Source organism: Nycticebus coucang, chromosome X (genome assembly GCF_027406575.1).
Source record: "Nycticebus coucang isolate mNycCou1 chromosome X, mNycCou1.pri, whole genome shotgun sequence".
Lineage (NCBI taxonomy): Eukaryota > Metazoa > Chordata > Mammalia > Primates > Lorisidae > Nycticebus > Nycticebus coucang.
The window spans coordinates 163,415,789-163,428,762 of NC_069804.1; the positions used below are offsets into that span (position 1 = coordinate 163,415,789).

Here is a 12,974-nt window from a genome sequence, read left to right on the forward strand (position 1 = left end):
AGGACATTTTCTATTCTGTTGAAATTTTGTCTAGAATGATGTTTTCTTAAATCTTACGTTAGACTCAAATAGATACTACAGCTTTTTCCTTCTATTTTCCAGGGTATACTTCAACAGCTACAAACGATATCTCAGCAGCTTAACAATGTTCACAGGCAGAGAATGACTGAATTTAAAAAGTTGTTCCAGTCTTACTTAAAGGTCTGTCGTATTTGGCAACACAGTATATTCTCATCACACCTGATGTGTCTTGTGAGGATGAAGAGACTGTCTTTCTGAAACATGTTAACATTTTGGTTATATCTTTGAAAATGTTCAGCATTTTCTCGTTGGAAGTGTTTGGCCCCGTTGTCAGAAAAGCAATAAATGTATTTTTACATTTAGAATTTATTAGTGGTTGTGGCTGACAGTCCCACCAGGAAATGGCTACTGGGCTGTGTTCCCCGAAGTATTCCTATGGTGCACGAAATTCATGCTTTGCTAACAGTGTCATCGTGGCTCTTTGTTCCCCTCCATGGATTGGGTAGCTCTAGATGAAAGCAGGGAGAATTCATCTTTTCTACCTGCACTTTGCCGTCTATCTGCTGCCGATGTTTCTCCAAGAGCAAGCACCCAGCTGTCAGCAAAGAGCATTGCCTTTATGTCAAATTAGTTCCTGAGTATTCCATTGGAGCGTAAAGTATTATTGAAGTAATGACTGATTGCTTTTAAACACGTTTTTGTATTTTTCATTGTTTAGGGATGTATATGTAAGAGTTACATGTGCTGTTGAGGCAGGTGTGGAATGTGTGTAGTAATCTAATGAAGGCAATTGTGGTGCCAGGCACCGCGAGCACTTCCTGTTTCCTTGACTTACACTCATTCCAAGTTCACTCTCTCAGTTGTGTTAAAGGATACAGTGACTTTCTGTTGGCTACAGTCGGCCTGTTGCACTGCCTTACACTGGTTCTTCTTCATGATGTCCAACTATATCTCTGCATCCATCAGCCATTCCCACTTTATCCCCAGGCTGCTACCCTTCCCTACCTTTGTCACTATCATTCTTGTCTCTATCAAAATGAGATCCTGACCCGGCCCACGGTTCAGTTGACAGGGATACCTGGAGGAGGGAGTGAGAATGAGAAGGGGCAAGGGGTGCGAAGAATGGAGACAAGACAAGAGTCTGATCAAGTCTCGTTTATTGCAGAGTTCTTCCAGGGTATATAAGGGTAGGTGAAGGAGGAGGTTTACGACACCAGGTATCCAAGCAACCTGGCCTTGGTGGAGAGAAGTTCCAAACGACAAGCTTCCAAGTTTCGCTCACGTGATTTACGAGAAGAGGCCTGTCATTTGCAGGGAAATAGAAACTTAGGCCTAGCATTTGCAGGGAAATAGAAACTTAAGTCTGTTAGTACCGGAAATAGTACTTGGCCTACAAAATAGATGCTGTGGTGTCAGCCTTCCACAGGTCCCCCTTTTTTATAATATTTTTAAATGTACATTTTACCTTTAAAGTTTTGCCAGCTCTCAACAGAGAGGGCGGGGTGACTGTGTCTGTCTTAGGTTGGGACCACCTTACCATCTCAGCTAATCCTCCTCACCGGTCATGGGATACATGGTAGCTATCTGACCGGGCTCCTGTCTTAGGTTGGTAGGATAAGCAAAGTCTGAGATGAGGGTCCTCGTTACCCGTCCTTGACTAGCCAGTCCCCTAAGTAGTTATGGTTATTTGTTCATCTTCCATAGCAAGTCTGTGATAATGAACCTGGAGGGGCTGCATTTTAATAGCATCGATTTGTTGTTTTATAAAGGCCATGACTTTGTTAAAAAGAAAAGGTCCTAGTGACAGTAATATTAGTAAGCCAAGGAGGGGCCCTAAAAATGGAAGGAGATAAGGCAGAAAGCCATCTAGCCCTCTCCAAAACGGGTTGTCCATAATTTTTCTTTTTCTTTCCTCTAGATTATCTTGTAATTTCTTTATTTTGTCTCGAACAATTCCTGACTTATTTGCATAAAAGCAGCATTTTTCCTGTAATGCTAAGCAGATGCCTCCTTGGTTGGCTGTTAGAAGATCTAAACCTCTTCTATTCTGTAGTACTACTTCAGCTAAGGAATCTAATTGATCTTGAAGATCTTTAACTGTGCCTGATAGGGCTTGTAGATCTTCTGCCATAAGTTGAGATAGTTCAGTATATTTATGTAGAGCAATGCCCATACCGGCGGTACCAGTGGCCATGCCAGCAGTGATTCCCAGAGTGGCCAAGAGAGGGAGAAATTGGACAGCCCTTCTAGAATGGCCAGATATATAATCAAAGGATGGTATAGGTAAAGATTCATTTCCATTGACTATATCTATATCGGGTAGTAAAAGGGTGATAGTACATAATCCTGTCCAATTAGTGGGCAGAATGGTATATGCCAAGTTATTGCCACAAACAAATACCATATCATTGGGCACACACGGGGAATAAGTAATATTGATGATGTCAGTGCAATTGGTCAAAGAGAGTATGCCAATATCAATAGCATAACTGTTGTCTCTATAAGGGGAGACAATACAGGGTGTTTCAGAAAAGATAGGTTGTACTGGTAAAGGCATGATGGGCATGTAGTTATTAGAAGATAATTCAGTGGAATTAACATTGATAGCAGTAGGCATAGATAGTCCTAAATGAAGGCATAACCAGCAATTTTGAGCCAAAGAAGGGTTGGATTGATTAAGTAACCTATGTGTGATGTCTAGCATTTTCAGGGTTTGGGGGTCTAGATTCACATCCCTATTTTTGGGTAAAGCTATTGGATGGTAGTTAACTTTAGGAGACATGTGGTTTACAATGTTTTCCAGTTTCTTTTGGACTATATTCTGTCTCACCTGATCTTGGGGTCCACCTCCATCAGAGACGTGCACAGGTGGAGTCTTATTCCAGCAAACTGTTTTTCCTACTGTATCGGGACAGCCAGATTGGGCATATTTATTTGAGGTCCCCTGGACCTGAGGGACTGTGTCCCACTCACCTCCAAATGTCCCCGAAAAATGTCTGGTCAAGATTGCTGTAAAATAGGTATTATTATCTGTACCAGTACATAGTTGAACCTGCTCATAACAGGTTATTACGTACAGATGGATGGAATTCTATACAAGGGCATGGTCCAGGCTTGTTATTAAAGGTGGGGATAATTTTAGCCTTTTTGCTACAGACCCATGCCTGTGCTCCATGAATATTTTGTCTCATTAGTAAGTATGCTGTTTTATCACCACAATCTACATTTAGGGGAGGGGTTGTCTCACCGTTCCAGGTGCCACCACGGCACTCGCAAGGAGTACCAGTTAATTTTTGTAATAGTGCCCGAGCCTCATGGGGATTACCAAAACCACCTTCATTTTTTCGTATTAGGAGAGAGATTCCCAGCAGTAGCCATATCCAGGTGCTCATAGTTACCTGCAAAGAAAAGAAAGCCTTCTCAGGGGACCTCTTGCTCCCTGGATTTAGAGGTGATGATGTTAACTACTTGTTTGACCACTCGTTCAGGTAACCATCATGCTGCTTCCATCTTCTGTGAATATATGCATACTGCACCTCTACCCCAAATTAAAACTGGATCGGGGCCGTGCCATTTATTATCTAATGGATCTTTCCATAGGGCAGTGGCAAAATCCCGTTTAGTATCTGGGTGCCAGAAGCGGTCTGCTGCAGACCAGCCGTCTTGATCCAGTGTGAAAAAATTTAAAATGAGTAATGAATGGGATAAGAGATTTCTTGGGGACCTCTTAACAGGGTACCATTCCCCCTTTTTTATTTTTTCTAGAGTGTTTTTAAGAGATAAGTCGGCATGTTCTACTATGCCCTGCCCTTGTGGGTTAAATGGTATACCAGTGACATGTTTGATACCGAGGTGTTTACAGAAGGTGTTAAATGCATGTCCTATGTATCCTGGACCATTATCAGTTTTAATTTGTTTAGGGGTGCCTAGTACAGCCATGGTGGCTAGTACATGGGCAATGACATGTTTGCCGGCCTCCCCTGACTGGCCAATAGCATAAATAAATCCACTGAAGGTATCTATGGTTACATGAACATACTTGAGTTTTCCAAATTCAGGTAGGTGAGTAACATCCATTTGCCAGATGGCATTGGGTATGAGACCTCGAGGATTTACTCCTAGATGGGGAGTACGGAGTAGAATTACACAAGAAGGGCATTGCTTTACAATGTGGCGGGCTTGTTCCCGGGTAATTTGAAACGTGAGTCTAAGGGTGTGAGCGTTTAGATGATGTAATTGGTGAGCAGCAGAGGCTAATGCGATCCGATCAGGCTTTGTGGTGGTTTGGGCAGTATAGACTGAGTGGCGTTGTCTGCTCTGCAGTTACCATCAGTTAGGGGGCCAGGTAAATTGGAATGAGCTCTAAGGTGTCCAATGAAAAAGGGGAGGGTCCTTTGGTGTATAAGATTTTGGAGTTGCAAGAAAAAGGTAGCAGTTTCTGATACATGTTTGATTTGCACTGCTGTCTCTAATAAGGGAACTGAATGAGCTAAATAAGCACTATCAGTATAAATATTCAAAGCTCGACTGGGAAATGTGGAGAAAACTGTGATAACTGCTTGAAGTTCTACAATTTGTGCAGAATTTGATTTTACCTGAAATTGTACAATCTCTGTATTAAAGATGTAAGCTGCATGACCAGAAGAGGAGCCATCTGTGAAAACTAATAAGGCATTGGGCAATGGGGAATTGGAGGTTCTTATGGGAAATACAAAGTCATGTGTACTAATAAATTGTAATAATTTATTGGGTGGATAATGATTGTCAAGTTTACCTGAATAAGAAGCACAAGCAATAGGCCAATGTTCTGTAGTTTGAAATAACCAATTAATTTGTGCCTGAGAATAAGGCTGTATAATGATACCTGGTTCTTTACCAAAGTATTTTTTACTATTTTCCCTTCCCATAATGATGATATCTACGACAGCTTGATAATAGGGATAGATAACTTTTGTGGGAGAAGCAGGTAAGTGGATCCACGTTATGGGGGCAGTTTGCCAAAATACTGCTGTGGGTGTAAGAGAAGTTTTACAAATGATGTAACTTAGGGGCTGAGTGTAATCTATGGTTGTAACAAATTGTGAATGAATAGCTTGTTGTACTAATGCTAAAGCCTGACGGCCTTCTTCTGTTAATGTTCTAGGAGAATTGGGGTTGCTATCGCCTTGTAAAATAGCAAATAAAGGTTTTAAACTCCCTGTGGTTAGTTTTAAGTAAGGTCTAAGCCAGTTTATATCCCCTAAGAGCTTTTGAAAATCATTTAGTGTTTTTAATTTGTCCAATCTGAGGGCAGCTTGAGTATTAGTCTGGGTCCAGTTAGGTGGAAACCAAGATAAAGGTAGGGATCTTTTAGCTGAACTTTTCCGGGGCTATTTGAAGTCCCTGGTTTGTGAGGGAGGATGATAAATCACTGTAACATAGTAAAACCTGCTGAGCATTCTGTCCAGCAATAAGAATATCATCCATATAATGAATGATGTACATGGAGTTCCTGCGAAGCCTAGTTTCCTGAATAGCTGCGGCAACAAATTTTTGGCATAAAGTGGGGCTGTTGGCCATGCCCTGTGGTAAAACTTTCCATTGGAATCTTTTCATAGGTTCCTTGAAGTTAATAGAGGGGAGACTGAATGCAAATCTTTTTTGATCTAATGGATGGAGTGGTATAGTGAAAAAAAAGTCTTTAAGATCAATGATAATTTTATAGTAACCAAGAGGGATGGCCACAGGAGTGGGTAATCCTGGTTGCAACGCCCCCATGAGGACCATACTGGAGTTTACAGCTCTTAAATCTTGTAATAGTCTCCATCGCCCTGATTTCTTTTTTATGACAAAGATTGAAGTGTTCCATGGGGAGTTGCTTTCCTCTATATGCCCAGCTTTTAGTTGTTCCTGCACTAACTGCTGAGCAGCTTCTAATTTTTCTTTTGAGAGGGGCCATTGATCAACCCATACAGGCTCGTCACTTTTCCAAGTGATCTTATCTGCATGGTGTGCAGGAATGTCAATAGCCCTTAAGATAAATTTCCTAGCCCCTTTTTGTCTGTTTTTCCAGTAATTTGTAAAGGGCTGGGAATGCCTTATTCCTCTTTTCCTAATCCTTTTCCTGGTCGAAAACCCTGGGCAAGCATTTGCACTGTCACTACATCATTAGGGCTACACATTATGAGTCCCATTTGGGACAAGAGATCTCATCCCCAAAGGTTGACAGGGATGCCAGGTATAACAAAAGGCTGTATGGTTCGCTGATTGCCATCTTTATCTTTCCAAGTAAGTATCTTGGTGCTTTTCTCAGGGTTTTGGCTTTGACCAATTCCTGTTAAATGAGTTAAGGTTGGGGAAAGGGGCCACTGGCTGGGCCATAGTTCTTTGTTAATTATAGTGACATCAGCTCCAGTGTCTACAAGGCCATGAAATTCCTTGCCATCTAGGCTTAGAGTAAGCATTGGTTTCTGGGGTGAGATAGGCTGAGCTCAGTAAACGTCAGAGGAGCCAAAGCCTCCTGTACCTCGGTGCTTTATTTTAATCTTATTATTAGTTGACAAGAAGGGTAATAGTAATAACTGGGCTATTCTTTGGTCATGGGGTACGGTGGAGATATTTCGGGGGGAAGCAGCCATTAATTTAATTCCCCCCTCATAATCATTGTCAATTACACCTGGGAAAATTTGGAGTCCTTGGATGGCACTACTGCTGCGTCCAATAATTAGCCCAAAGGTGTTTGGGGTCAGAAGACCAAACACACCTGTGGGTAAAATTTGCACTCCCATTTCAGGGGTTAATACTGTGTGGGAGGTGGAACAGAGGTCCAATCCTGCGCTTACTGGGGTGGCTCTGCAGAGGTCTGAAACGGATTGCTGTTGGCTGGAACAAAGCTGACTGCCCCATAAACTTGTTTGGGTTTCGGGGCCTGGGGCTGGCCCCTCTCCCCGTTTCCCTGCTGAGAGGGGAGGGGATTTCCTTGATTGTCTGTTTTAGATCTGCACTCCTTAGCCCAGTGACAGCCCTTGCGGCATTTAGGGCATAAGCCAGGGGGTGGTTTTTTAGGAGTTGAAGATTTTTCCTTTTTGCAGTCTTTAGCAAAGTGCCCTGGTTCCCCACAATTAAAACAATAAAAAACTAAAGCCCTTAGTTTTCTGAGCTAAAAAATCTTTGATACTATAGCCCTGTAAGGCTGTAGCCATTGCTAGACTTTGCTGATATGCGGTGCCAATGTCAGAGCAAAGGCGAATATATCCAGACAAATCTGTCTTCTTTTTGTATGGTCGAATAGCTGCCTGGCATGCTGCATTGGCATTTTCATAAGCCAATTGTTTAACAAAGTCCATTCCAGCCTCTGCGCTACCAAAAATCCTGCCTGCAGCTGTCAAAAGTCTGTGGACAAACTCTGAAAACGGTTCATCAGGGCCCTGCTTCACTGCGGTGAGGGAGGAGCTAAAATCCCCTTTCACTGGGAGTTTTCTCCAAGCCCTGGTTCCCCCGGCTTGGATTTGCGCATACAGACCTGGATCATATTGCATTTGAGCGTCTGTACTAGCAAAATGCCCCTTGCCAAGAAGCATATCATAAGTCCAGCCATTTCCCGCCTGAGCATTTCTTTTGGCAGTGTCTTTGCAAAATTCAGCATATTCAGATTTCCATAATAAGTAATCTCCTCCGGATAAGGCAGCTCTGGCTAGAATATACCAGTCTCCAGGAGCAAGCCATTTCTTTGCTTCAGATTCTAATATAGCTAGTGTATAGGGAGCAGTGGCTCCATATTGGGCCACTGCTGTTTTTAATTCCTTAATCATCTGAAAATCAAATGCACTGTGATGTCTCCATGCCTGACCCTGATTGTCTGTGGTCTCTGTGACTGGAAATGCCTGTGTTCTTTCCTGGTTATCAGGGGGCCTCCTCATAACTACACCTCTAACGGAAGATTGGGATATGGGGCCAGTGGATTCTTGTTCTCGAGGCCTCTGCTCCTTATGGTCCAATTTGCCTGTTTTAAGCTTCTCTAATTCACTGATTAGCTCCTGATGTTCCCTCTCAAGTTTTATTTGTTCTTGTAAATGTGCAATTTTGTTCTCTAGATCTCTTTGGGTCTATAGCGGCCATTGCCACAGACGGCATGGAGGACGCTGCGCTGTACGGAGGAGGCCATTTTCCAAGTGGGGGCCGATCTGGATTATGATACTTGGCCGCCTCCTCCTCTAACTCATTCCATTCCTCATCTGAAAGCTTATTATCAGGGTTTATTTTGAAAACTTTCAAGTCTGGGTAGAGCCTACGTTTTGGCTCTGGGGCCTTGACCTTGAGCTGCTTTGCTCTAAGTTAGTTCTCAGGCTGAGCTTTCTGCCGAACAGTAGGGGCCTTTTGTTCCTCTCTGTTGGGTTCCTCATCACTGTCTAGCGAGATAAGATCCTCTTGGTCATAAAGCTGACAGTTAGGAGGAGTGCCTCCAGCAGCCCCAAAATCCTGGGACGGATCTTGGAATTTAATATCCTTTTCTTTGTGGTGATGTAACAGTTCTTCTCCCTTTTTTATGACATCCGCAACTGTGGGGCAAACACTGCGATAGCTAATAATATCATTAATGAGATTCCAGTACGAGAAAGCAGTGACTGGTATTTTTTCAGGTCCAAATACCTGATAAAAATCATTTAAAGCAGCACCTACTCTTTTCCATCTTTTCTCATCTATGGTTCCTTCTTGAGGAAACCAAGGACAGACTTCTTTTAAGAAGTCGAAAAATTGAAATAGCTGTTTAATTTTGACCTTTACTCCTCGCGTCCTGAGTGCATCTCTTAACTGTTCCACAAATAACTCATGCTGACTGACTTCTTGCCCCATGATTGCTACTACTCACTGAGATCCTCGTTCCAGCGCAGCAGGCTACTGTGTGGCCAGGTCCCGATGTTTCTCTGAGCCGGCCGGCTGCCTCCAGTAGCTTCTTCACCGTTTTCCCTCATATCCAGGACTCTGGTCGGGCGCCATGTGACCCGGCCTGCGGGTAGGTCGACAGGGATACCTGGAGGAGGGGGTGAGAATGAGAAGGGGCAAGGGGCGTGAAGAATGGAGACAAGAGAGGAGTCTGATCAAGTCTCGTTTATTGCAAAGTTCTTCCAGGGTATATAAGGGTCGGTGAAGGAGGAGGTTTACATCACCAGGTATCCAAGCAACCCGGCTGCAGCACCTGGCCGCAGCAGAAAATTCCCACCGGCAAGTTTCTAAGTTTTGCTCACATAATTTATGAGAAGAGGCCTCGCATTTGCAGGAAAATAGAAACATAAGTCTGTTAGTATGGGAAATGGCACTTGGCCTACAAAATAGATGCTGTTGTGTCAGCCTTCCACAAGATCCTTTTAATTTTTAGCTCCCCCATATGAGTGAGAACGCGGGACGTCTGCCTTTGCTGCTGGGCTTATTACACTTGACTTAATGGTCTCCAGTTCCAACCACAGTGTGGCTAATGACAGGATTTCCTTCCTTTTTCACGGGTCCATACTATCCCATTGTGTGTATGTACCAGGCGTCCTTGATCCCTTCCTCTGGTGAGGGACACTCAGTTTGATTCCATATCTTGGTTATTGTGACTAGTGCTGCAGGAAACATGGGAGTACAGACATCTTTTCCTTAGATTGATTTCCTTTCACATAAAGTGCTTCATATGCCAACTCATAGTCCTGAGACAGGGCCCGGATGTGAATGACAATGAAGTAGCCAGGGGAACATTAAGACCTGGTGAATGAGAATTATCTGCTGTGGTGTTGGGAGCGTAGCAAGATTTTCCCGGAGACATTGATCTCTCCCAGCAGCTACACACCTATTTAGATCCAATAGAATGCCGCATGTTCCCCCCGTCTTTTATGGGGTGTGATTTAGAAAAAGAAACTTGTTCAAGGGTACCTCAAATGTTTACCCTCCCAAACTAATTTGGATACTCTGAAATTACTATGTAACATTTAACATTTTCATTGCACCGATTCTCATGATGCTTTCAGAATAATTTGCACACACACATATGTGAGTCACTATTGAAATATTTCTGCGTAAAGAGTTTGTTCCTGGGCGGCGCCTGTGGCTCAGTGAGTAGGGCGCCGGCCCCATATACCGAGGGTGGCGGGTTCAAACCCAGCCCCGGCCAAACTGCAACCAAAAAATAGCCGGGCGTTGTGGCGGGTGCCTGTAGTCCCAGCTGCTCGGGAAGCTGAGGTAAGAGAATCGCATAAGCCCAAGACTTAGAGGTTGCTGTGAGCCGTGTGACGCCACGGCACTCTACCAAGGGCGGTACAGTGAGACTCTGTCTCTACAAAAAAATAAAAAAAAAAAGAAGTTAAAAAAAAAAAAGAGTTTGTTCCTCTACTCCCTAGGAACCATGTGTTTGTCGGTATGCATGTTTGACGAATGGGTTCTTCTAAATGTTCGTGCTAAATGTGGCCTCCTAGGGTGGAACTGTACTGCTATTCAGTTCCGGCCTTTCCTTGTCCTTCTCAGTCAGTCCCCACTAGGCCTGGAATCCTTACCTCTGCCACCGTGTTGAGTTTCTTTCAGCTCTTACACTGCTGCCCTAGGTCAGGACGTCTCCTCTCCTTGCCTATTCTGTTAAACTCTGACCTGAACGGCCCGTCCTGGGATTCAGCCTTCGCAGGTGTGCGCTGTTCGTTCCGTAACACACAGCCCTTTGCTCTTCCCATCCTGTCAGTAGCTTTGCCTTCTAAGTGCTTAGCCATTCACAGACTGCTCCTTCCCAAGGAGACGACCCCTTTTAATCTTCATTTGCTGCCTTCTCCCCTTGGGTCCTACCCGCCTGTGAAAGCGCTCGCCTTACCGCCGTGCTTTCCTATGCTCTTCCTGCACAGCGCTTTTAAATCCTTTTGCTTTACCTTTCACAATCTCCTGCTTTTGCCTACGAAGTAGGTCTTCTCCTCCATTTGTCACTGCATACTCCAGAAGGTTGACCTCCCTTGCTTTCCCCTGTACAATTTTTATGGTGTTTCTGCTTAGATGTTTTGTCCTCTCCCTGGAATATGGGAGAGATGGTATGTTTATCATTCAAATTGTCTACAGAATTCAACACACTGAGTTTTACATAAGATGATTGTGTAAGGAAGGGTAACAATTTACACCAAACACTATATTTTTCATAATTTTAAGGAGTCATACGATTAAGCAAATCATTTCATCCCTTTCTTTCTTTTCCTGTTTTTTTATTTTTATTTTTATTTTCATTTTAAACCGTGTTGCTTTTATTTATAGGAAAGCCAGCAATTCTGGACAGCAGCAAGGATGTCTTCCCAAAGAACTGCTCTGCTCCCTCTTTCCTTTTGTTATTTTTTATTCTCACAATAAAAGTAAACATCAGCGATGTTATTACTCATCACTGTATATGTCAAATAGCCATGGCCTCATAGGTTGCAAAATTACACAATATCTTCTTATTTTTTCAATTAAATCCTAACTGTATACATCAATGCATTTATGTGGTAAAATGTGCTGATTTTGCATGCACTTAGGCTTAACTCAAACTGGTTAACATGGCCTTCAGCTCACTTGCTTGATTATTGTGTTAAGACATTTATACTCTACTCAGATTGGACATGTACCCTTGGAGTATACACCCCAGAGAACTCAAACTTATTAATAAGAAAAGAACAAGTCATTCCTCTCTAGGAAATCATGATGTATTGAATATTTGTCATAATCAACAGGTGTATATCTGACGTTCTGGAAACTTATTATTGGATTATCAAAGTATGGCACTGATTGACATAGAACTTCCAGTCTTTTCTGTTTAATGCTGCATCTTGAATTTAATAGTGTATTATCGCATCATTTCTAACAAAGTGCACTATTTTGGGGCCTCCAAATATCATCATATTTGACTCTAATGACATAGTTTTACATTTCTGTAAATATTTTACTTAGTATGGTCTACTTAGAAGATTTTTTATTTGGAGTAAATGACCATCACTTAAATTGTAACATTTACTACTATTTCTATTGTTTTATTACACAGTTAAACATTATGAAATGTGATGGTTTAGAATTAAACTGGGATTTTTGTTTTAGAGTATGGAGGAACTGGACGAGTACCAGCAAGATGTTCTCAGTTTTGAAGAACATCAACTTGAAAAGAGTGTGACTGCAGTGCATACCAAAATCATGATGGAAACTGTAAGTATAGAACGTATTTATTCTATCAGTGGTGAGAATTTATAGCCAACTGATTTCAGCAGCAAAATATTTTATTTGTTGAATTACATATAATACTTACCTACATATCCAACCATTTACATCTGTTTTCATCTGACAGCTTCGGTCCAGCTGGCCCTTCTTACCGTAATGACAATGTGAAGAATGAAGCTGAACCTGAGTGATGTGATGGAGTCCTCAAGTTGCCCAAGGAAGCCAGTGCGGCTTAGGATTCTAGTCTCTATTAGTGCATCTTCTTTGTTATCTTGTTAATTGCCAGACTTCCTTCCCATTAAATCCAAAATAGATCCTAAAAAGTTATGTGAGTAGCAGTGATTCCAAGCTCAACATGTTCAAGCTTCCAGTCTTTTTGGTAGGACCATGACTTTATCTCCCTAACACTGTCAGTTAACTTTTAGTAATGAATGTGATGTAATCTTTCATTGACTTTAGTCCATTTATGTCAGTTCTGAAATGCAGAGAACAAAGTTTTGGAAAATTATATTTTTTTCTGAAGGAATATATTTCTAGAAGGGAGAGTCTCTTTTACCCCCAAACTTTTGCATGTACTCATTGTTACATAAAGAGCCTATTTTAATAAAAATGAGATTTCAAATGAATTATATCCTTTAGACTTTCAAAATGTACTAAAAAAACTTAAGGATATGCCTTTTAATAAACCAGACTGCTAAAAATGATCAAGACGGCTGAATAAGGTGTGTCAGTGTCAGCTGTGAAATGAGGATTTGCAGATACACCATTTCCACATACACACACGC

At 42.3% G+C, this 12,974-nt stretch overlaps 1 protein-coding gene and 1 pseudogene across 2 annotated transcripts; both read right to left on the minus strand.

The window, feature by feature from the left end:
- The window catches only part of LOC128577232 (Krueppel-like factor 4), an 873,632-nt pseudogene that overhangs the window by 19,475 nt on the left and 841,183 nt on the right, over positions 1-12,974 (minus strand).
- On the minus strand, positions 1,182-9,075 carry LOC128577231 (syncytin-1-like). 2 transcript variants are annotated; one of them, XM_053579378.1, is made up of 3 exons: positions 8,870-9,075; positions 3,269-3,419; positions 1,182-3,030 (listed from the first exon to the last, which is right to left on the minus strand). In XM_053579378.1, exons 2-3 carry the CDS (start codon positions 3,411-3,413, stop codon positions 1,691-1,693), a joined length of 1,485 nt encoding a protein of 494 aa, XP_053435353.1. In that variant the 5' UTR covers positions 3,414-3,419; positions 8,870-9,075; the 3' UTR covers positions 1,182-1,690. The 2 variants fall into 2 exon arrangements, with proteins under 2 accessions (XP_053435353.1, XP_053435354.1); XM_053579379.1 differs by lacking the exon at positions 8,870-9,075 and having other exon boundaries at positions 3,269-3,651.

Bases quoted from the DNA above. Each gene is read 5' to 3' on its own strand.
- LOC128577231 (XM_053579378.1), bottom strand. From the start codon at position 3,413: ATGAGCACCTGGATATGGCTACTGCTGGGAATCTCTCTCCTAATACGA. The intron at 3,031-3,268 runs GTGAGACAACCC...CCTATTTTACAG, and splicing joins CCGTGGTGGCACCTGGAACG to CAATCTTGACCAGACATTTT.